The 24,978-nt window shown below is 40.0% G+C and overlaps 1 protein-coding gene across 2 annotated transcripts in view; it reads right to left on the bottom strand.

The window, feature by feature from the left end:
- CACNA2D1 (calcium voltage-gated channel auxiliary subunit alpha2delta 1) overlaps positions 1-24,978 on the bottom strand; it is a 642,840-nt gene that overhangs the window by 76,591 nt on the left and 541,271 nt on the right. For both annotated transcript variants that reach the window (XM_006117144.4, XM_075926367.1), the window contains exons 13-16: positions 21,283-21,361; positions 14,062-14,111; positions 10,474-10,563; positions 6,482-6,550 (exon numbers count right to left, since the gene is read on the bottom strand). In XM_006117144.4, the coding sequence (XP_006117206.1) occupies positions 6,482-6,550; positions 10,474-10,563; positions 14,062-14,111; positions 21,283-21,361 (288 nt within the window). The remainder of the gene's footprint in view (positions 1-6,481; positions 6,551-10,473; positions 10,564-14,061; positions 14,112-21,282; positions 21,362-24,978) is intronic.

Raw genomic sequence — 24,978 nt, 5'->3', positions numbered from 1 at the left:
GTAGACCTGCCCTGAGAGTATAAGAACCTGACACTGATTAGGAGAGGTTAAAGAGCTTTTAATAAACTAGTTAGAGAAACATATCGGATTGAATCCTATATGGGTCTCTTTTAAATTGAAATCAAAAAGTGTATTTTGCATACAAAATAAGCATTTGCATACTTAAATCCACAAATGGATAAATGTAAAATGAAAATGTCTGTTTTCCAACTTGTATTAAAATGTACATGACAGTTTAAGTAACCCAGATTAACACTGAGAATATTTATATATGAAATATATAGACATTTTTCTTTCAACTTCAAAATATACTCCTAGGTCTACCTCAGAAAAAAGAAAACAGTATAATCACGCAGCAAAAAGTACACAGTTTCAACACTATACAGGATTATAGAATAAAATTATAGTCTATGTAATAACTAGATGTATTATACAAACACACATACACATATGTAAATCTAATCTCTTGTCCTATATATATTAATGCTTATTTTATTCCTACAGCTATGCTACACACTTCCTAAAAGCATACAGGTGAAGATATACTAAAGTTAGAGAGGAATATGTGTTTCTGTATAACCAAGGATTTATATATGTTGCCAAGGCAATCTTAAATTCAGCATTGCCTAAAGTTTACACTCACTTTGAAGTGTGAATAGGGTTGTTTTGTGTTGCATATAATTTACTACAAGTGATCTGATGTGTCATCTCTGAGTAAAGAAGGAAGCATTCTACACAGTAATATATCATGTAATGGAGGGTGGGGATATCATGTAATGGAAAGTGGAAAATATATTTCTCTTCCATGCGAGGAAACACACATAATTTTGCTAGCAATGCCCTAGAAAACTGGCTGTTCATTTAAAGTACAAACGTCATTACAATCATTGCCCTATTGTGAAATTTCATAGCGTCTATGACTTTTTCTACATGTATCTAAGCTTCTCTCTTGGAAAGACCTATGGATTATCATCACCTATTTCCTATGTAACCATTATATCCAATTGCACTTTCATTACCACCAGATCATGCAGACAGATAAAGTAATATCATATGGTGAAACTCAGAACAAGCAATAAGATATGCATTTTCTTGTTCCCAAGTGGTTATCAGATAACTCAATATGATTTTTTATTTTTGGTTGTACAAAATAGCTCGACCATAGATAGTTCTTTATAGAAATATCTATTTCCACATGGATAGCTACATCAAGTTTTATTAACGAAAAAGACAGTTACCTTTTCACATAACTGGTGTTCTTTGAGATGTGTTGTTCATGTCCATTCCAATCAGGTGTACATGTGTTGTGTGCATGAGCACTGGAACGTTTTCCCTTAGCATCTCCTGTAGAGTTAGCTGTGGAGATCCCACCAGTGCCGCCACTACATTAGCGTATATATACCACTGCTGACCCTACCCCTCCCTCAGTTGCTTTTTGCCAATTACTCTGACAGGGGGGAAGGAAGGTGGATGTTGGAATGGACGTAAACAAAGCATCTCAAAGAACACTAGTTACATGAAGAGACAACTGTCTTTTCTCCTTCAAGACCTTGTTCACATCAATTCCAATCAGGTGACTCCCAAGCTGCTACCCCGTGGAGGTGGGATCGCAGGTAGGATTCATAGCTTGGAGCATTGCCCTCCTGACAGCTGCATCCTCACTGAAAAACTTATCGATGGCATAATGGGCCATGAACATGTGTATAGAGGACCATGTGGCTGCCCTACAGATCTCATGAAAGGGGACTTGTGCCACAAATGCAATCAATGAGGCATGTGCTCTAATTGAGCGATCTGTGACTGGTGGGGGTGCGACCCCTGCCAGATCATAACAGGTGCGTATGCACCATACTATCCAGGATGACATACACTGTACAGAGACCGGATCACCTTTCATTCATTCCGCTATGGCCACAAACAGTTGTGTGGATTCCCTGAATGGTTTTGTATGATCAATATAGAAAGCTAAAGCCCTTCTCACGTCTAGTACGTGCAGCACCCTTTGTTTAGCACTGTAGTGTGGTTTCCAATAAAAAAATGGGTGGAAGATATCTTGACCCAGATGGAAATGGGAGACCACCTTTTGCAAAAAGTTTGGATGTGGCCTGAGCTGCACCTTGTCCTTATGGAAAACTGTATTCAGCAGTTGCAAGGAAAGAGCTCTCAGCTCAGACAACCTCCTCACTGAAGTGATGGCCACCAGGAAGGGCACCTTCATGGAACTCAGCCATTGGTTAAAAGGGGGGGGGGGAGTCCCATAAGTTTATTGAGCACCAAGTTAATGTCCCAAATGGGTAGAGGTAAGCGAGAATATGGATACAAGCTGTCTAACCCTTTCCTAAAGCAGATTATGTTGGGAACACCCTGGGTGAAAAGTGGACACAGCTGCTAGGTGAAATTTGACAGAGGAGGGTGCTAGGCCCTGTGTTCGTAAATGCAACAGGTAATCCAATATCACTGGGATGGGTGCTCTCCTGGGGGGAAGAGATCTCATTCTGCATATCAAATAGAAAACCTCCTCTACTTGGCAAGGTATGCTGCCCTAGTGGAGGCCTTTCTGCTTCCCAGTAGAACCTCCTGCACCTGAGCTGAACACTGAAGTTCTAACAGAATGAACCATCTAGCTTCCATGACATGAGATGGAGAGAGCACAGGTCCGGGTGTCCGACATACCCCTGATGTTGAGTTAGGTTGTCTGGGTACAGGGGAAGGGCTATTGGCGCTTCCACTTACAGGTTGAGTAGAGTGAAGAACCAATGTTGGCTCAGGCACACCGGCACCAACAAAATTAGGAGTGCCTTATCCTTGCATGTTTTTAATAGGACTTGATGTAGCAGAGGGACCAGGGGAATGCATACAGGAGATTCTTCCTCCTCCCCAAAGGGAGCGCAAATGCGTCTGCAGTGGAACTATGACAATGATTCTGGAAGGAACAGAAGTCCTTGCACTTCTTGTTCACTGGCATGGCAAGCAGGTCTAGATGGGGAGACCTGCGGAAGATTGGGTATATTACGTCTTTTCTGACTGATCCCTCGTGGACCACTATGGTCCTGCTGAGGGCATCCGCTAGCATGTTCTGCAAGCCCAGAAGGTACTGGGCCTCTAGATGGATCTTGTGCTTTATACAATAGTGCCAAAGATTTTGGGCTTTGAGGCAAAGGTGGGAAGACAATGAACTCTATTCTTTGCACCAGACTCAGTACAACTTCTCGTGGTAGAGGAGGATCCCCAGGGACTTCAACAGCTCTAACGCGAGTCTCACATGTATGTGAAGCTGCTCCTGGGAGGTTGCTTTCAGTAACCAATTGTCCAGGTAGGGAAACACCTGAACACTCCTCTTGAATAGGAAGGCTGCTGCCACTGCCATACACTTGGATGTAGCTGTAAATACATGGATGGAGCTGTGGGGCAGTGGACAGGCCAAAGGGAAGCACCACAAACTTATAGCGCTCATTTGCCACTGTAAATCTGAGGTAGTGTCTGTGACATGGAAGGATTGATACGTGGAAATAAGTGTCCTTCATGTCAAGGGCAGCGAACCAGTCACCAGGACCCACATAGAGAATAATAACGGTCAGGGAGACCATTCTGAACTTCATTTTCCGCATATAGTGGTTGAGGTTTTTCAGGTCTAGGATTGGTTTTAAATTCCCTTTCGCCTTCAATATTAGAAAATAATGGTAGCAGAAACCCTTGCCCCTTATTCTTGGGAGGACCCCTTGGATCTCACCTAAGTCTAGGAGCGATTGGACCTCATGGTGTAGAAGATGCTTGTGAGAAGATCCCAGCCCAACAATGTAGAGGACCCAACGGTCTGAGGTAATGATGGCTCACACTTGGCAAAAGTGGGATAATCTGTCCGAAAACAAATGGGAGAGATCCAGTAGGTCTGGTGTTCTGTCCTCAGTGCACTGTCCTCAGTGCACTTTCTGTCCTCAGTGCAGATGCCCTGCAGTTTCCTGTTTTGAACCTGGAGGGGTTTAGAGGAGTTGTTCCCGTGGGTAGGTTGTTGGGATGGAGTTCTCCTATTATTGTTCCTGTTTCACCTGTGCTGTTGTTCTAGGCACTGCCTGAGTGCAAACCTCTTCTAAGAAGGTTGGGGTCTGAAGGGGCACCTTTGGTAAGCCAGGGAGTATATTCCTAAGGATTTCATGATCGCTTGGGAGTCCTTGCGGGAATGCAGCTTTGAGTCCATCTGCTCAGAGAACAGCTCTTTCCCACCAAAAGCATCCTCACCACAGAGTCCTCCAAATCCAGGACCGCTTGTACGGTGGTCCTGGCTATGGTGCGATATTTCTCCAACAAGGCCCCAAACTCCTGATGCTTTATATTTTGAGAGTACCTACCATGACTTAAAAACATAATGACTGATGATTGCCTGCTGGTTTGTGATCCTCAACTGTAAGCTCCTAACAGAATAGACCTTTCTGCTGAAGAGATCAATCTTTTTGGCTTTTTGGCCTTGGAGACGGGGCCTATGTCCTTACCTCGGTCTCTTATTGACGGCTGATACCACAAGAGAAGAGGGCTAGGGGTGGGAAAAGAGGAACCTATATCCCTTAGAAGAGACAAAGTATACCCTCTCCGTACCCTTTACTGTGGGAGGTATGGACATGGGGGTCTAACACATATTGTTGTATTTAGACTGAATAGTCTTTATAATTGGCAGAGCCACTCTCGATGGACCCTCTTGGGATAGAATGTTCACCATGGGACCCTCTGGTTCCTCTATTTCCTCCATGGGGAGGTTCATGATCTGGGCTACCCAGCGGAACAGATCTTTGTATGCCCTACGGTCAACCAAAGGGAGCCCTGTCATGGAGGTACCTGCCACAGCCTCATCTGAGGAGGAGGAAGTAGCAGCATCTATTGCTGGGAGATCAGGACTGATGGCTCGTGGAGACCACCAGCCTGGGTGCATCCTGGGACAGGTGCTATGCCCAGGATGTCCAGAAGGGCCATTGTGCAGAGGGCAGCCACTGCAGTTGCCATGGTGCCCAGGGATCACATCTCCTATGGTCGGTATGACTCCAGCGGGAATGTGTTGACATTGAGTTGGGCTCCGATTCCGACTGTGATGACCACAGCAGTGGTCCGACCGACTGTGCCAATGATGTCAGTGCCAGTGTGGTGCCATGCAGATGGACGTCCTCAGAGTTTTAGACTGATACCAGGACAGTCAAAACTTGGAACGGTACCAGTTTCCTCTCGATCTTGACCTAGTCTGGGACCAAGAACACAACCTTAACACTGAGCATTGTAGCTCACTCAGCGTTGCTCTCTCTGGATCTCCACCCTTCCTTCTTGAGCTCAGTGCTGGAGGCTCGGCGCTGGAGTATCCACTGGAGCCACTGGTGTGGCATGCAATGAAGGCAGGGATGACCTATCAGAGGACAAAGAAGATAATCTGTCCCAGTGCTGTTGCAGAGACTGGGAGCACCACAGAATTGCTGGCTTGCCCCTCGAGTGAACTGATCTTAGCAGTACCAGTGGTTTATCCATCACCCAAGGCACCACGGTCTCTGAAATCTCTATGAGGTCCCAAGTGCCCTCATAAGTGTTAGATGTTGACAGGGAGTTCAACACCTGAACTGGACTTGTGTGTCCCAGTGACAGGTCACATGCTGGACTCAACAGCATGGCCCCCAAGGCTAGAGTTGATGTCAAGTGCTGGACCTTCCGCATGGGGGACTCTTGACAGTATGCCTGGTTCTGCCACAGGCATGGATTCTAGGACAGTCTATCTCTGCCCTCTTTCCAGCCACGCGGCTCTGAAGTGGAATAGTGTCGCAGTGCCACGGTCTGGTGCCGGGAGTCCTTGGTGGCACCTGCTTTTGGCACGGAGGCTGGGGCGCTACACACAAAGCTGGCCTTGGGTGTTGATTACTCAGCCCAGGGAGGTTTCAGTGCCACCTCTAAGAGAAGCTGCTGGAATTTATACTTCTGGTCCTTCCTGGTACGGGGCTTGAAACTCCTGCAGATTTTGCACTTCTTAATCCAGTGTTCTTCACCTAAACAGTGAAGGTACGCATCGTGAGGGTGGCTGTTAGGCCACAGGCCGTTCGCACATAGCGCACAACGTAAAGCCTAGGGCATTAGGCATACCCCTGTGACTCAGAGGGGCTGACTGTCCTTGGGCATTTGCCCACCTGTTCTTAAAGTTGTTTGAATTAGAAGACGGAAGATGAGTTGAGATCAATATTTTCTAGGAACTAAGAGCTTGCCAAAGCAACACAACTAGGAGGATCCAACATGATCACGGCTGGTAAGAAGGAACTGAGGGAGGGGTAGGGTCTGCAGAGGTATATACAAGCTAATATAGCGGCACCACTTTAGGGGCCTCCACAGCTGACCATGCAGGAGCTGCTAGCGGAAAAAGTTCCAGTGCTCATGCATGAAGCATGAGTACACCTGATTGGAATCGACGTGAACAAGCTCTCAAAGAACAACTGAAACTTTCCAGCTTTAAGTAATAGCTTACCTTTTTTCCTTCTGCATCTTCTGTTAGATTAAAGACAGGCAGAGTCCCAGTAATGACAAGGCCCAGTTCCTAGAACACAGTCATAAGAGGAGAACAAATCCATAACTAAAATAAATTTTAAAATAAATGAAGACTAATTCGTTATTACATTTTTAAAAACCACATAAAATCTGGGCTTCGGTTTTGCTAAAAAATAAGAAAGCCATTAACTGAATAATAAATTCCAACTGTAGCTGGGTAAAAAATTTAAATTATATATATATTTACTGGTGAAGACTCGCCCCAGGTAATAACTCAAATTTTAAGATGAGTGGTGTTCTACACTTTAGAATGCAATTGTCATTCAAAAAAACTGTAGGTCGATGAGACTTAATTGATACCTATACATTAATTCTCTCTCACATATAATTAGCAGTAAGTATGAAAAAAAAACCTCTCCTTAAATCAAGGGGATAGGAAAAAGAATTAAGCCAAATCAATACAGAAACATAAAATGGCATGTTAAGTTACTTATTGCCTCACCCTTGTTTACTAATGTAATTCCCAAAAGCAATCCCTTTAAAAAGGGAGTATGTCTGGAATGATGCACACTAACCACACTGTGAAATAACTGCCACACATAATGTTCTGGAAGGTGATAAGGCCAAGAATTTAGCCAGAACACTCATTATGTGAAGGTATTTCAGTTGCATCATCCAGACAGGAACAGACTGTGGGCATGTCTACATGGCCTACAATTAATAACCGTAATGCAGTTAGATGACTGATGCTAAGGAAATTACTTGGAGAAAAGTCTTATGACTTAACATAAAATGAAAGAGCCAGTAATATTCAAAATGCATATTAACGAAATACTGTTCACAGAAGTTAGTGTAAAACAGAGAAGACAAACTATGATGAGTCTAGAGAGACTATCAATGGACCCCTGCAAATCTGCGGATCTCTGTGGATATCCATATCTGTAGCTGTATCTGCAGATATGGATGCAGATATCTGCAGCTCATTTTTGTAGATACGGATGTGGATACTAATTTTGTATCTGCTCAGGGCTCTAATTATTGGGGGGAGAGGAAAGTGAGAGCTATTCCTGGAAGAAATGAATTTTAAAGAGGCATTTGAAGGAGATGTGAGTGGATTTGTACTGGAGCACAAGATGGAGCAAAGCAGAGAATTAAAAAAATTAAGGCAGCAGAAGAGAAAAAAGATTGTGATGTATACTGAGCAAAGGGGAGAGTAGGAGGAAATGAGAGCAGAGATTAAGGTGGGTGCCAGATTATGTAGCATAACAAAATTCAGGTTAAGAAGACTGAGTAGGATGAGTAGTGTGATAATGCTGTTTAGAGATTTACAGTAAGAGATTACATGGTTTGAGAGAAGTAATAGAGAAATTAGATCCTAAACTATTCCGTAACTGTGCTCACTGAAAACTCTTTTCCATTAGTCCTTCAACCAGGTGGTCATCTTGATCCATTCTGTACATGACATTACTTTTGGACAGATTGATGGGGGTGCGGAGTGAGGTGAGGAGACCGGAAAGTATGGGCAAAGGGATAAATGACAAATATTTAGTACTCTGGATATGTTGGCAGTGTCAAACAGAGCTAAACCATATAAAAGAGAGAGAAGTGACAATGACAGTTTTAGCAGGAAGCTAGACTTACAGAAAGCAGGAATTGTCAGAAATCACACCGGGACAGTGAGCCCAGGTGAAGAGAAATGTAGTGGAACTGTCAGGGAATACAGAGAAGAGAGGTGGTGGAGAAGGATCTGTCAGAAAGATAAGGGGTTCCATTTGGGAAGGCTCCATTTACACACATACACAAAACCTAGTAGAAGGAGAAAAGGGACATCAAGTAGACATGAAGCAACCCCTGAAGACATAATTGGGGAATCCCTGTTCTATGGCTCACCTTTCCCCAGTGCAGCAAGCTCTAAGTGAGCCTGGATGGGAGGAAAAATCCCATAGGATGCTGTTCTAGCTGATTTATCCAGGAAGAGATAAGGCAGGAAGATGACTTAGAACTACAGGCTGAACCTTTCTACTATAGCATCCTGGGAACCTGACCATTGCTGAACCAGAGAAATTGCAAAACTATGGGAGGCTAATATTGTCTAGAAGCATTACCTACACTTCTACTACTTACTGGGCTCTTAAAAGACATTTAGGGGTACACTAGAGCTAACTAAGAGCACAGAACACTGACCGCCAGGACTGGCGGCTGTAAGCAAACTTTATGGGGCTGCAGGAAACTTGGCCAAAACCATGGTAAGTGGACATCCAGGTAACAAATCATGCAGGCCCATGGATGCTGCCCGACTAAAGAGTGCCAGAATAGAGAGTTTCAACCTGTATTTCTGCCTCCCTGTGAGCTGAGTTCAACTAAGCACTGAGCCCATGGACGCTCGTCTTGATCTGAATTATGCAACTTGGAGTCCATCTCTGCTTAACTACAGTATATTGGTACAAGTATCAGGGGATAGCCATGTTAGTCTGAATCTGCAAAAGTTACGAGGAGTCCTGTGGTACCTTATAGACTAACAGATATATTATATTATACCTGCCTCTGGAATTTCCACTACGTTCATCTAACAAAGTGGGTCTTTGCCCACAAAAGCTTATGCTCCAATAAATCTGTTAGTCTATAATGTGCCACAGAACTCCTCATCTATATTGGTACAGAGAAGATTAGCTAGTTTACACATATGGGCAAAGACATTAAGGAAAGGCTCAGAGTGAAAGCTTTTTGCAATCCAATGAAAACAAAGCCATGCAATAGTTATTTGCAGGTACCCCCTCTTCTTTTTCTTTAATTGACCAGATCCCCTCCCACACCATGTTACAAATTTAGCTCTGAATTCAGAACAGGATATGTACGGAACATATGAACTTTCCTCATAACATCCTTCATATTTCCAGTAAATACCTCAACAACAGTCAACAAAATGTGGTCAATGAACTTCTGGCTATGAAAACTAGAATAACACAAAACTTTCTCCTCTATGTTGCACACTGTTCTATGATAGACTGATAAAAATAGATATTTTACGGTAATGCGGACAGGAAAAAGTGGACTTTGACATGACACTAGATGACTATTTGAACTTGGATAAATATGTGATTTTAGATGCGCATTTTACAGTAATTTCAGCATGATTAGAAGTACGTACAGCAAGTTTATCTACTTCAGCAGTCCTTACTGCTGCCAATAATACTTAGCTTTTCATAGTTTCCTGAATTTGTTTGTTTTAAAAGACCCCAATGATAAACTAGCTGTGTGGAAAGGACTGGATTATGCCCTTTAGGTTGTTTCCTCCATCACATACAATAGTTCACTAAATAAGCTGTTGGCTGAGACAATGGGCAATTGCAACCATGCAACTCTGGAGTCCAAATGCTGTTCACATGTCATGTGAAAATGAGTTGGTTGTTTTTGACCAACTGTGCACTTTTTCACAGAACAAGGTCTCCAGACAATTTAGCTGGTCTTTTGCTGAGTAGAATCCCATAATCACAGAAAAATTTTGACATTTGTTTGTTTTATGTCAGCAGGGAACTGCATTTAGAGATCTCTGTGTGAGACATATTCCTGGAACAAATCACATTCCTATTCATGTCATTATACTGGAAGAAAATGATAAAAGATAGCAAGGACAGAAAATGTCCAGCTCAGGGGAATAATAGCAGTTCAGAAAGCTCCTTTATGACAATTCAGTTATGTTATATTTTGAGATGTAGGCGTTTGAGTCTTTTTTTTAGGTTGTGGACAGAAATGGGAGAACCCTTTCATTTATAAATGTTTTCCATACATACAAAATATGCTGCTTTATCCAGAATACAGTTCATAAAAGTATTGACATAATTTATGCATTGCATAATTTATGCAATGCTGAGCATTGCAAAGTTCTTTCTTTATGATTAAAAGCAATGGATATATTAAAATATGTACAGTTCAAAATGCTTTATAGTAAAATGATATGCTTTCTTTTCTCACCAGTGCATCCAAATACACATTGGTCCACTGGACTTGTTTTGCTTTATCTCCAGCTAAAACCATTGGTCTTCCCAACACGTCCAAATATTCCTGTCAAAATAAAGCAAGAAGCCCAACAGAGGTAAGTCATTATCTTATCAAAATTTAAAAATAGTACCAGGAAGAAAACAAAATACATGACAAAAAATAAAGTGAAGTCAGTATAAGGCCATGATTTCAGCATCAGTGATATAATAGAAAATATTTATACTCATTGTTCTCTGAAGGTGTACATTAAAGCCAATCACATTTGGGTCTGCACTACATACCACAAATGTTTCAACAAGGGATATTCTGAGTCAGTGCCTCCATTGGAACATAAATCTATAAAAATTAATTTTAGATGTAATAATAATATGACAACACTGCAGAAACCTCAACTCCATGGGGGAATAATGGTGTATGTTATTTGTTATATGTTATGATGTAGACCTTCAGAGAGTAATTACCAATAAGCACCATCTCCAAAGTCACTTCACAGAGAGATCACCACTACTGAAAAGATCCAGCGATGCTTCTAAAATAATAAAAAACTGGTAACAACAAAAGATTTCAAATGTGAGGAAAGTCAAACCATGTGAACAATACCAATCAAGAAGAAGCTAACTCTCCAGCAGTTTGTGAGTGGGACATGAATAAGGATTTGCCTTTCTCCTGAGCCCTGGAAATTGGCTAACACCAGAAATGAAAGAAAGATATACATGACATAGTGAAGGAAAGATATGTGTGAGTTTCCGTCACCAATAGATAGAGAAGATATTGCTTCCTACTGTATTGTGCAGAAAACCAATTGTTGTTGTTCAGAGATGCTGCAAACAGAACCCTTTGCCCTACTTGAGAGAAAACCAACCCATTGTGTCTACTCGGAAACAGTGCGAGATGGTGTACTGGAACTACTTATGACAGACAAATTAGACAGATATACTATATGTTGATCCAGCGATATTAACCCACAGTGAATCCTATGGGTTCACTATGGAACACTGCCAATAATTTTCCTTCCCTGCCTGATAAGTAACCATTGGGAACATCTTGTACAGTACTGTCTACAACTGAAGTCTGCAGGGCTTCCTGATACAGGAGGCTTAGTCCTAGATTTTCTTTGTTAGTTGATATAAAAGGAGGCAGCCTGATTGTCCTCAGTGTACTCAGGAGTGTCTTACTTTACAGCCATAAAACTAATGTGCAAAGATCTTCTTGGACAGGCCAGGTATTTTGAGTGTAACTCCCTTCCCTCCTTTTGTGAATTTCCTAATCATAAATATATCTACTACAGTGTGAAAGAAGACATTTGCAAATATTGTCCTCCTTAAAAACATCCACTGAACTGACTCAAGTGAAAATTATTGGAATTCACATATTGTCCAAGTGCGACGTAAAAGTCTTTGTGTAGCTTGACACTACTACGATTTCAGGGTCCACTGATGTACGTAGAGCTCTGCATGGATACAAAATTTGTATCCACATCCACATAAATAAACCACAAATATCCGTATCCCCATTTACAGATACAGCTATCCACGGATATAAAGCTGATTTCTGCAAATTCACAGAGTTCTAGATACAAAATTTATATCTTTAGCCATATCTGCCATGGATATAAAGTGGATACCCACAGATTTGCAGGGCTCTAGTTTTGTGATATATAAATTATAAATTCGGTGGTCACCATCAGATCTAATAGCTATAGTAAGGTCTTCATGGTTCCAGCTGTCTTTGGAAAATAATTCCTATCACTTTTGGAATTATTAGTGTTGACAATAGCATGAAAGGTGCATACAGGAGTAGAATGTGAATCACATTTTTAGCACATTCAGTGGTCCTGTAGAGCCAAGGATTCAAGGTACTACTCATATCTAGATTCTGCACAGATGAAAAGCAGGAAACATGAATGATGAATGAATGATCAAATTGTTTGATAATTCTCGTTGCCTTCAGGAGTGGTAAATCTAGTCTGTAGCTGCTTCTGGACCTATCAGTAGAAAGCCACGGTGGACTGATTTGCAAAGGGCAGAACAGCTTTCAGGCACTTTGCCCAAGATTTGACAGTAAGCAAGTACGCACAATGTTCTGTTAAGGCCATAGCAGTCATGTGCTTGTGCATGCACAGAAAGTTTAATTGCAGTTGTTTCACTTATTTGGAGCCACTAAACTGTCTTCTTGTTATAGAACCATAACACAAAAAAAGAATGGGGAAAGTGGAACAAGACAAATCTCCCACATTTTTTCCAGCACAAATTGGACAACCAAAAGATCTAAAGCTCTTTAACATTAAAGAAACTATGGATGTGCGAGTTAATTGATCTAGATGATGCTAACAACAGACAGAGGCAGTTCATAAGGATTTTTGGTTGGAACTGTAAACACTGTGGTTGTAAATACTAGGTTTGAAACATCAGGTTAACAACAATGCATGCTCTTCTTCCATTGCAGGGTCTTGCACAGGGCATTACCTATTGGAAACAATAGCTTTAGAACTTAGAGCTGCTCCTGTCTTCCTTGGGCTGAGATGGGGATCTGGGGCTGAGATGGGGATCTAAGAGAGGTAAATGTTCTGTATTGGTTTATGAGTGGTCACCTTCACATTTGTTTCACTTTACAAATATATTCTTCTGGACAAGTCGAGAATATTCTGTCTATGGTTACATCTAGACTGCATCCCTTTGTTGACAGAGGGATGTTAATCAAGCACATCGAAATTGCTAATGAAGCAGGGATTTAAATATCCCGCACCTCATTAGCATAAACATGTCTGCCACTTTTTTCAAAATGGAGGGGTTTCTTTTGAAAAAAAAAAGGCAGTCTAGACGCAGATGTGTCGAAAATAAAGCCTTTTTCAACAGATCCTGTATTCCTCAAAAAATGAGGTTTACAGGATCTGTCAAAAAAAGGGTTTATTTTCTAGACTGCCTTTTAAAAAAAACCTCCGTTTTGAAAAAAGTGGCAGCCATATTTATGCTAATGAGGTGCAGGATATTTAAATCCTTGCTTCATTAGCAATTTCGATGTGCCTAATCTACATCTCTCTGTTGACAGAGAGGTATAGTCTAGACACACCCTATGTGGTTACTTTCAGGGATACTTTAACACAGTCATGTAAAATAAAAGGCCTGTAATCATAACCAGAGTTTATAAATTTTGTGCCTACTACATCATGCCTGACTCTGAAAACTGAATTGACAAAATGGCTTCTATTTTATTATTTCTTGAGAAACCAGATTCAGGAATTTTCAAAAATGTCACAAGAAAGACTGCTCAAGTGAGATTTTCATTTGAATATCACAAATTTTCATACAGATACAGAAAACAAGGATTTCAGTCTAGTTCATCTGTATATTAAATTCTTCAACGTGAAAGAATATTTCACCATTGTTAGATAGTACATGTATTTACAGAGATATCAAGATTTACTCTATTTATCTAAAAATGGTGGTGTGTTTCATTGTAGTTAAGGAAAACCAAGAGTAATCTTGTAATTTTTTAACCATCATTACAGCATTTCTATGACTTATGAGTGTACTTGAAAGTTTGCAAGCACTACAGGCTTACCTGTGTGTTTATTCTTATCGCTCCAATGGAAGGAATTTCATAATAGTAACCTAAAATACATAAAAGACACAATAATATATTGCTGCCTTAGAATGCTATGCTCCTCATCTGAGAGCACTTGAAATAAAAAATTCTATTTCCATATCTCGTTTGCTTCCAATAATTATGGACAGTCTCTTAAAAGCATTTTCACGAAAGACCCTATATGCCTCAATTTTAAATTAGAATTCATAACAATGCATGGTCATGTAAGTTGTGCCATTACCATATGTACTCCATGCTAGCTATTCCTAAGCAAAGACAAGCTGCTTTGTAACCTTTGTGTTTTTCCAAATGAAAGAAATTGAATTTTGATGCATTTCCCCATGCACTTGCAGCTATTTTGAATAAACATATTAAATAGGTATAGCAATAAGTAGTGACAACAGTACAATTATATGCTAAATACAGGTCTAAAACCAATTAAAATCTACTTTGCCTTTACAATCAAGTGAACTCATCCACAGCATAAAACCATGCTTATTGTGTGATAAGAATGAAAACATTCATTTGACATATTCTCTCACAAAATATTAGCGGTGCCCATTCATTCATCATCTTCACTATTGTTATTTATTTCCATTATAACATTGCCAAAGGTCCCAGTCATGACTGAGGACCCACAATACAGCAGCAATAACAAGTCATGATCCACTCAGACTACAGACTATCAATTACAAGTAGTAGGGAGGGCAGAGGAAGGTGGAGAAAAGTAACTGTTCACAACGTGACTATTCCTAACATTCTAAGAAAGAAAGAACGAAAGAAAGAAAACCTTTGCCAGTTTCTTTGCATCTGCAAATTGATAAAATCCCAAATACATCTAACCCAAGAGGCAAACATATATCTTAATCACCTATAATAACTTATCTTATAATTATGTTATAATGATCTATTGATTGCTCTTAAACATAAACAGGTAACAGAGTGGGAATCAATTTGGAAAACAAGCAAAAAAATTGATAATCATATGCTATTATCACTAAGTGAAGTCAATCGCTCTAAAAATAACAGTGGGGAAAAAAATCTCAATAATAATCTTTTCCTTTTACTAATAATACCTCATCTGCCATTGCCAATAACCACCATTCTTAAGAAGTTTTACCTACACATGAGAAGTCAAATTTTGAGGAGTGAAGAGTAAGGAGTCAAATATACTGGATCCCTTTGCACTTTATCCCTTGGTAATTTCTAAAAACACAAATTCAGCTATGAGCTTTATCCTTCTGCCTTCCAGATCCACTTATCTCTCTCTCTCTCCTCCAGAGCTATCTCTAGCAAATCTACAATTTCCACCTGTATTGCAAACTCTCTGTGGATATCACCTCAAGCTCAACATGACTAAAAGAGCTCCTAATTTTCCCCCACAAACCCTCAATCCATATGGAACACAGAACCATCCTGTACATCACTCAAGCCTGTGTCAGGGGCATCATTTCCAATTCTGACCTTTCTATAAAGTCCTAACATGTAAGCTCTCTATAAATCTTGCAGTTTCTTTCTGCATATTCTCTGTAAAATACAACACCTTCTATGCAAACAGCCCATTAAATCTGTCATTACCTCATATCTCAATTAGTGCAACATCCTTTTTTTTCCACGTATTAATAAATGTAATCTTGCCCTGCTCATATTCACTCAAAATGCTGCTGCAAAGATCCCTTTGCTATCCCATCACTTTGCCTCTTTTGGTACATCTACACTGCAAGGCTATTTTGAAATAGCTACCCCGCGTCTTTTGAACGTGTCTCCTATTACGAAATAACGATCCACTGTTTCCGCATCCCTGTAAACCTCGTTCCACGAGGGAAGGGATCTCAAAATAGTGTGTTATTTCAATATTTGGTGCTGTGTAGATGTGCCAAATTTCGAAATAGCCTATTTCAAAATTGAATCAAAATAAAATACGCAATTTGCACAGCGCAAATTGCGTATCTTATTTCGCGCTAAGGATGTCGTGCAGGCGCACCCTTTCAGTCCTCTTTTTGAATGTGTTCACTTTGTCTACCACATCAATAGACCCCTGCATGGATACAAGCTTATACCTGCAGATGAAGAGCCAGCACCCCCTGAGGGAAACTTCTCTGACGAGGTTGTACCACCCCCATCCCTGCCCACTGGGGTGAGTGCCAGGCTCACCAGCAGCTGTCCCTGGTTATTTTCTTGTGTTCAGGTGGTGTGCACGGCCTCAGACAGGAGACACAGGCAGCTGTGTGCAATGGACAGGGGCAAGGCTAGGCCGTGGGCAGTACATCTGTACTAGACAAGTTGCCATCATGTGGTGCTGCTGGCCGCTGGGAGATGTGGACCCACACTCTGCTTCCTTTCACTGCTGCAGTTCCTGGGAGAGCCCAGTGGTTCTATGGAGACTGATTTATATCCACAGATATAAATTTGTATCTGGGCAGGGCTCTACATATCAAATATTAGCTGCCTTGTTTTCACTTTCAAAGCCCTTCACAACCTGCCCTCACTGTCCTCTCTGTCTTATTATCAAAATCTTATCTCCCTCCTCTGATAGGCCCATCATGCCAGCCTCCATCATTCATAAGCAAGCACCTTTATGCTTTTTCCCATTTTGTGCCCTCTAGCTTGGGATAAATTCCACTCAAACATATGCAAAAATCATCCTTCTTGAAAACCCTCTAAGTTTTCCTTTGCCACGATATCTGCAAAAACTTGAAAATTGTTGGTCCCCTATTGTGCACAGATAACTCATGTCATATTGACCAATATTATTTCATTAGTTCATTTGTTCTGTCCCATCTTGTATTTAGATTGTAGGCTGCTTGGGGTGGAGACTTTTTGTTCTGTGTTTGTGAAGTGCTTGCCACAATGTGGCCTTGGAGCAGAAGTAGGGCACTTTGAGCTATGATATTACAAATAACAACAGTGCCCATTACTTCTCAGCATTGGATCTAAACTGGAATAACACAAGAAAAAAGTAAGGTGAGACTTTTATTTAAGTGGGATAATAGGAGGCAGTCACATGATAAACCAATTCCAGAAACATAAAAACAACAGTTATTTGGGGGCAGCCAAAGGATAAGGGAATCTGAAAATTCAAGAGTGTAAAAACTGATAGCTTTCTCATCAAGCAGAATGTACATTTACTTTTCATTCTAAGATCCGTTTATCCCAGTAGCTCTTGGCAATATAATTTACCACATGTAGTCTACTGTAAATTTGGAGCTAGACATTCATACTATTATATGACCACCTTGTTGCCCCTGTTTGTGATTAAAAATGCGTCAGCTTGGTTTCTACATCTATCTTTCAATTAGTGTTCAGGAATGTATGTGGTGGTAAGATAGTGAAAGAGAAATGTGGACAAAATGATGGGTTTTGAATACAATAATATTTTCAGCAAAAAAAGGAGCTTGTCATACAAATATTATTGAATAATAAAATTTTGAACATATATTTTAAAAATATTTTTTTTAAATGGTTGATGGAAATCTTTCTTCCTTCCTTCCTTCTCCCCAAAACAAAAAAACCTACAAAACAATATACTGTACCATTTTCTACAGAAAAAGGTAAAAGAAAATATCTCCCATCCAAAAAAAGCCCTTGTCACTCCTTTTTTCCCTAAACAAAGGCGGAAACCCACACAAAAATCAACACATTTTTCAATTATTTCTATTTTGTTTTATTTCTTAAATCATTTGACTTTTTTGTGGAAATAAAAGGAAACACTGTGAAATATATCAGATTGAACACTGTGAAATATATCAAATATTTTTTTGTTTATTGGATAAATGTTGGCATACTCTATTTTTAGAAAGATTTTTGCTTAATTTTTCTAATCTGTCCTTAATGTCAGCGTCTCATCTTTCACCAAAACAAAAACTTTCCAAAACATATAATTAGTTACGCTTCACTATTATTAGAGATAAGTAAGAATTGTTGACTAGCACATTCAATATTTTTTTCTGATTTTAACATAAATGTTACAATTTGTTTCAAATCAGCATTTCAGAATTTGAGACAATGAACATGCTGATAATAAGAAATTTTGAAAAATTCAGTATATCAAAACAAAATGTTTCATTACAAATTATAATTCTGAAACAAAATATGCTGTTTCATAAAAATGTCAAATTGTTCTTCTCGATGTTTTAAAATCAAAACCTTCTATTTAATACTTTGACTTTTCTTCCTTGTTGGAGATGAAAAGTAATCTCATAATTTCAGCATGCCCACTAGCCAATACTTCAACAGATGCTAAAAAAAAAAAAAGTTTCAGCTCATCATGCTTCAATTTTGGTTCATTTTTCTAAATATCTTAGAATATTGTTAGTATTTTACACGCCAGTAGATTTGGAAATCTCTTTTACAAAAATATAGCTAGTTGATCTTTACTCATATCACTTCTTCAAATGGAATGGAGTGATCATGGAGCTTTTGATGATGTTTATTGTCACAGTAGCTTCAAAAGTTGTATTCCCAGGTCATCAATTAAGGCTGGATTTGGTTATTATGCCTAATTTTTCTCAGTATTACTGCTTACTTTAAAATAGACACATTGAAATAGAATAATAAGCCTCTCTAGGAAATCAGTTTTAAGACTGAAAGGTAGACAATTGCTTATACACTCCATTTAGAAGTATTTTGCAGTTCACAGAGCTCTCATCCAGACCTACAGACCAAGCTATAGATTTATAAAGGAACTTAAACAGCCATCAGCATCTCCTTTCCTCCTCTCCAAATGCAGAGTCTGGGACTAACTGTGACCTCTGCCACACCATGCAATGCCTGGGTGCTGAGAGGTGGGTCAGTATAGAGGGAATGGGCATACTGTATCTGAGACAGAGCCAGGGAATGTGGAGCAGAAGCCGCTGGGAATGTGGGCGAAATTGGAGCGAAGTAAGAGTTAAAATTTCTGAAAGGTACACTGATATAAATGTAACTTATATTTCAATTAGATCTTTTAGGGCAAATATTAACCTTTACTTCCTCAGGCTTGAATTTATGATAATCAAGAATTGAAACATCTCTACCAGATTTGATCACTCTACTAAAATTCTGCCACATTTGCCAGGTCTTCTTGCTTGTTAAGACTGAGGCTCAGCTTGATAAAATATCCCAGTAAGAAGATTTAGATAACTGATTACCTCAACTCAGTTTCCACAGTTGGAGTCTGTATAAATCAGGATTGGGCAAAATAAGGCCTGTGGGCTGGATCCAGATCACCAAGCTACCAGATCTGGCCCAAGGACACTGTGGGGAGCCCCAGGTAGGCTCTACGCTTTCCTCGCCCCGTGCATATGCTGCTCAGAAACGTGGCTGTGAGGCAGTTTCACTTTAAAAACTGAACCAGGAAGGGAGAGGAAAAAGCTTTAGGAATTGCTCCCACCTCCAGCACAATCACAGTGGCCAGCTTCTGGCCAGAAACTGACCAATGGGAGCTGTCTGTTTCAATAACAAGCAGCCACAAAGCACAAGGGGCACAAGGGTTCAGAGAAGGCCAACTAAAATGATTAGGGGTTTGGAATGGGTTAGGGTTAGGACGGATTAAAGAGACTAGGACTTTTTAGCTTAAAAAAGAGGAGACTAAGGGGGGATATGATAGAGGTATGCAAAATCATGAGTGATGTGGAGAAAGTAAATAAGGAAGTTACTTACTTGTTCCCATAATATAAGAACTATGGGCCACCAAATGAAATTAATGGGCAGCAGGTTTAAAACACAGCACAAAGTCTACCTGTGGAACTCCTTGCCTAAGGAGGGTGTGAAGGCTAGGACTATAACAGGATTTAAAAGAGAACTAGATAAATTCACGGAGGTTAAGGCCATTAATGGCTATTAGCCAGGTTGGGTAAGGAATGGTGTCCCTAACTTTTGGTTTTCAGAGGGTGAAGATGGATGGCTTGATCATTTTACCTGTTTGGCTCACTCCCTCTGGGGCACTTGGCATTGGCCACTGTCAGCAGACAGGATACTGGGCTGGATGAACCTTTGGTCTGTCCCAGTATTGCCATTCTTATGTTCAGGACTCGACAAATCAGTGTATCTATTCGCCCGTGGCGAGTAGATTTCAGCCGGTCGCCCCATTCACTGGCAGCGCGCACATGCACAATGCCGGTCTGGTGCATGTGCAGTGTGGGGCTGGCGAGTGGATTTTGCTGTGGTTTGTCGAGCCCTGCTATGTTCATAATTATTCACAGAGCATATGGCTGCAGCCTGCGAGGGAGTGGGGCAGGCAGGGAGGCAGATTCAGGAATGGTCTCCTGGCCAGAGCCTGCCTCTGGGAACCCAGCCCCTCCCTTCCACAATCCTCTGCCCCTCCACTCCTACCCCCCTACTCCACATACCCAAATCCTCTGCAATCATACCTTCTCCAGATCCGATACCCCAATCCTCTGCCCCAGATCACAGTCCCCTCCTGCCCTAGCTCACAACCCAAACTCCTGCAGCCCCTCCTGTACCACAATTCCCTGATCTAGGTGATAATCCAACTCCCTGCACCCCAGTCCAGTGCCTCAAGACACAACTACGTCCTTCACCAAAACTCCCTCCCTTACCCTAAGCTCCCTTCTGTACCTAACCTCCTTCCCAGACCCCATACCTCCTCCATTAATATCTTGGAAGAGTGTGGCCCTAAACCACTTTCCAAATTCTTGGTGTGCCCCCCATGAAAAAGTATTGCCCACCCCTGGTATAAATGCACGTGTTATTGCTATGAATTGTACCAAAAATTATTCTTATATTTTTTTTCTATTATTCAGTTCAGTTCCTTAAATCTGTTCAAGGAAAATTGGACATGCTCACATTCAGTTATCACTTCAGTAACTGTTGGTAATTAACACACCTCAGACTTGAATAAATGTGCAAGAGATTTCCCCACCTCCCAAAAGTTACTACAAAAATCTTAAATCAAATACATCTGTGAAAAGAGGTCTGTTTTTTACAGCACTCTCATTTTGTAAATAGTAAACGCTGAGGCCATTAGTAATAGTTCTATAAAATAAGATCAATAATAGTAATAGAACCAATGTTCTATTAAAAGTTTTTAAAAAATCACTATTTGGAGTCCTGATTCAAAGCCTCACAATTAATTTTTACACCAGGCTAAGGATTTTAAATCGGTAGTGTGTGAGACACCTAAAGAATGGTTTAGATACTCTGTGGGGGTAATCAAAGCTTTATATAGGTGTAAGATCAGAGATATATACACTGTACCTTTATTTTGGCAGGCCATCCATTGTATGGGTCCTTTGTCATAATTATGTTGACCAACAGAAAATGTGAATACACGTACCTAAACAAATTGAAAAAAAGATACATGATTTTTCTCCATGACATTAATCAGATGTCACTTTCAGATAGAGTCACTTAAATGTTTAATTCATTTAATCAGTGTGATAATATTCAGAAATTCTACCATTGCATCCAATACCCTACAGTAGCTGCATTGAGCTATGTTATATCTACCTTGATATATTTGATATTTAAATAGTACATAGGCATGTGGGAAGAACATTCATCTATAGTCTCAGAAGTCTGAGTCCAATACCTAAGGTTTTGATATCTAAATATACTTGTTTTAGGGTGTGAGTTATCATTTTTGTTAATTTTTATTAGATTACTTCACATAATCCTTCTTGAGCCCTTTGTCATCTCCAGGGAGATGAAGTGTGCACACTTTAGGCAGAAGAATTGAAGTACAATGCAAAAATAAGATTTCCCAGGATATTGCACAATTTTGTTCTGAAACTTTATAAGTGAATCTTGAAAACTGTACAGAGAATAAAGTCTAATTAGACTCAAATCTGTAAAACTTCCACCCACTTCAATGGGAGTTCCATGTGTAAGGACCTGTTCGATTAAGTTTTAAAAACTCTTGACTAAATCATACTTTTTTTTACTGTTACTTCCATATCTGTATAATTGAGAGCAAAATTAAGTACAGGAATGGTAAAAAAAAAAGTCTTTTTATTTTTAAACAGAAAAACTCTACCCTCTTTGTAAGACTGCAACACTGGATTAGCAGATAAATTGTGACTGGCAATTCAAGCCAAGACAGTAGTGTTACGTGATCTTCGTAGCTGTTCTGTAAGGAATTTTAAGGACCTCCCTCTGACAATGCAAAGAAGAGAAATATATCTGATCTAAGGGTCCACGAATACTTCCTGGAGATGAATAGTAGCAAAGAACAAGTATAGAGGATAGTGGTTTGTCAATTATGGTTTGACTTGGCAAACTGCTGGGACACTAGAAAAATTATTCTCCTTTATCTATGGGTTCATGCAGAACCATGGAAAATTAGGAAGTTAGGAAGTCCAAGTAGAAGAGTAAGTGATACAACAAAACCCGGTGCAAGATCTTGTCACCAACCAAGACTGGCTCTTAAACAAGAAGACTAACAGGATTCAAAATAGAACTATATAAATTCATGGAGGTTAGGTCCATCAATGGCTATTAGCCAGGATGGATAGGAATGGTGTCCCTGGCCTCTCTTTGTCAGATGCTGGAAATGGATGACAGGAGAGGGATCACTTGATGATCACCTGTTCTGTACACTCCCTCTGGGGAATCTGGCATTGGCCACTGTTGGAAGACAGGATATTGGGCTAGATGGATCTTTTGTCTGACCCACAGGTGTGTAGTACAGAGTTGCATATTTCAAGGACTTAAAGTGTTACAAGGAGGGGGGAGAAAAATTAATGTCTCTTTAATGTCTGATGACAGGGCAAGAAGCAATGGGCTTAAAGTGAAGTAAGAGAGGTTTAGGTTGGGTCATTAGGAAAAACTTCCTAACTGTGAGGATAGGTAAGCACTGCCATTAACTGCATAAGGAGGCTGTAGAATCTCCATCATTGGAGATATTTAAGAACATAAGAGTTAAATGTCTAACGAGGATGATCTAGATGGTGCTTGGTCTTACTGTGAGTTCAGGGTACTGGACTTGATGACCTCTCAAGGTCCCTTCTAGTTCTAGTATCCTATAATTCTGTATTTTCTTCTATCATATTTGAATCAGCTATTAGTAACAATCTGCTAGTTATCAATTTCCCTAGCTCTGGTGACAATATTTAATTTATTTATTCAGCTGTGCATAGCACTTTATCTACTAGCATATGGAAAGACTGGTCCTTGATTCAAAAAGGTCATTAGATGGAGGTTACATGATAAAAACCACAAATCCTAGTCAGAGTGGGCAGTGCAAGGACAGAAGAAAGACAATGGACAGAAGGAAGGAAAATTGTTGTTAGTGGGAGTCTGATTTTCCAAGAATCAAATTAATTTGTTTTGTTTTGCATTTCCCTTCAATTGGACAGGTGCATGCAGGTCAAGGTAAAATGAAGGGTTCTGGCTGCTACAAATATTAGCAATTTCAGGCACTCGAGTTGCTGTTATAAAGGCAGAGGTTAAGAGCCATAATTAAATGCAATAAAAGTGCTGCTTTGGTTAAAGACTAACATCTGTAGCAATGTTTTTGTTTCTCCAATGTGCTACTTGAGTAATGCAAAGCATGCAATAATTATGTGTCTCCTGTAGTACATCATGTACTGTAAATATAACAGAAAAGAAATAGGTTGATGTGAGTTATTCAGAAAAGTAGTTAGATAACAACGGACCCACACATTCAAACACACTTTTATTATACTAAGTTGATTTCAAAGTGGTTGCATGACTTGAAGAGGTTCAACAGGTTTATTTGCCGTAGTGTAGGTAGGAAACATTTACTCAGACCAGCCGTAGACCAAAAACAATACAAATCAGTAGGAGTCATTACACAGACCTCAACAGACTGTCTCTCAGACCTGTTGTCACCAAGGACAACGCACTCAAGATCTAACCCTAAAAAGTTATACACAAATATGGCAAATTAAAGGGGAAAGAATATCAGTGGGGTAAAGTGTGTCCCAGGAAATTATTTTTCACAATTTAAGGCAAACAGACATCTGGTTCACTTAAATTTCTATTTATGGTTGTATTTCTTCTATTGAAAGAAAGGAACAGCACACAAATTAAACCCATATTTCTAAATACAAATCTTAAGGCTGTTTTTTCTCCATGCCACAATGTACAAACTGACTGCCCCAGTTAAAAACACATCTTTCTTTATTATTGGTTAATTCTGTGGGTATACTTCCACACACATACAACGGAGGATTACTCTAAAAAGGAAGAGGAAGGATTTTGTTATGAACCAGCTAAGATCAGCAGGCTCTTATTTCAGGACACTTCCCAAAGTATGTGCACAACAGACTCAGGTTGGGAAGAATGTGAGCAAAAGGATGAGATTTTAACTTTTAGATTATAAGGATTACCTGGGATGTAGAAATATCAGAACATATGTCATTAAATTTCCATTTACAACAGTTAGGTTGCAGAAGTGTGTGTACTGATAACTTACCCCCCAAGTACTACCTTCATTCATCATTATGGGCATGTGTCAAAGTTTAACTATGCAAGTAGTCCCATTAAAGTATGCATGCTTAAAGTTTAAGGCCCATGTTTAAGTGAACTGGGGACTTAGAGCTGCTCTTCTTCCAGTGTCTTCAAAATGAAAGCAAAGCCTGCTAAACAATCGGTGGGGCCACTGGATGATCAAAATGCTAAAGGACAATAGTCTATTGTGAAGAAATTAAATTAATTCTTTGCACTGCTCTCAACAACTGAGGTTGTGAGGGAGATTCCCAAACCTAAGCCATTCTTTTTAGATGGCCCGACTGACGCACTATCCCAGATTGAGATGTCATTAGATGAGATTTTGGAAAAAATTGATAAACTAAACAGTAAACAGTTACTGGGACCAGTTATTGTTCACCTAGGACTTCTGAAGGAACTCAAATGTGAAATTGCAAAACTACTCGCTGCAGTTTGTAATCTATCATTTAAATCAGCTTCACTTATCAAATAATTGGAGGA

Source organism: Pelodiscus sinensis, chromosome 1 (assembly GCF_049634645.1).
Source record: "Pelodiscus sinensis isolate JC-2024 chromosome 1, ASM4963464v1, whole genome shotgun sequence".
Classification (NCBI taxonomy): Eukaryota; Metazoa; Chordata; order Testudines; family Trionychidae; genus Pelodiscus; species Pelodiscus sinensis.
The sequence above is the reverse complement of the archived record's forward strand: the minus strand, read 5'-3'. Positions and strand labels throughout refer to the sequence as shown.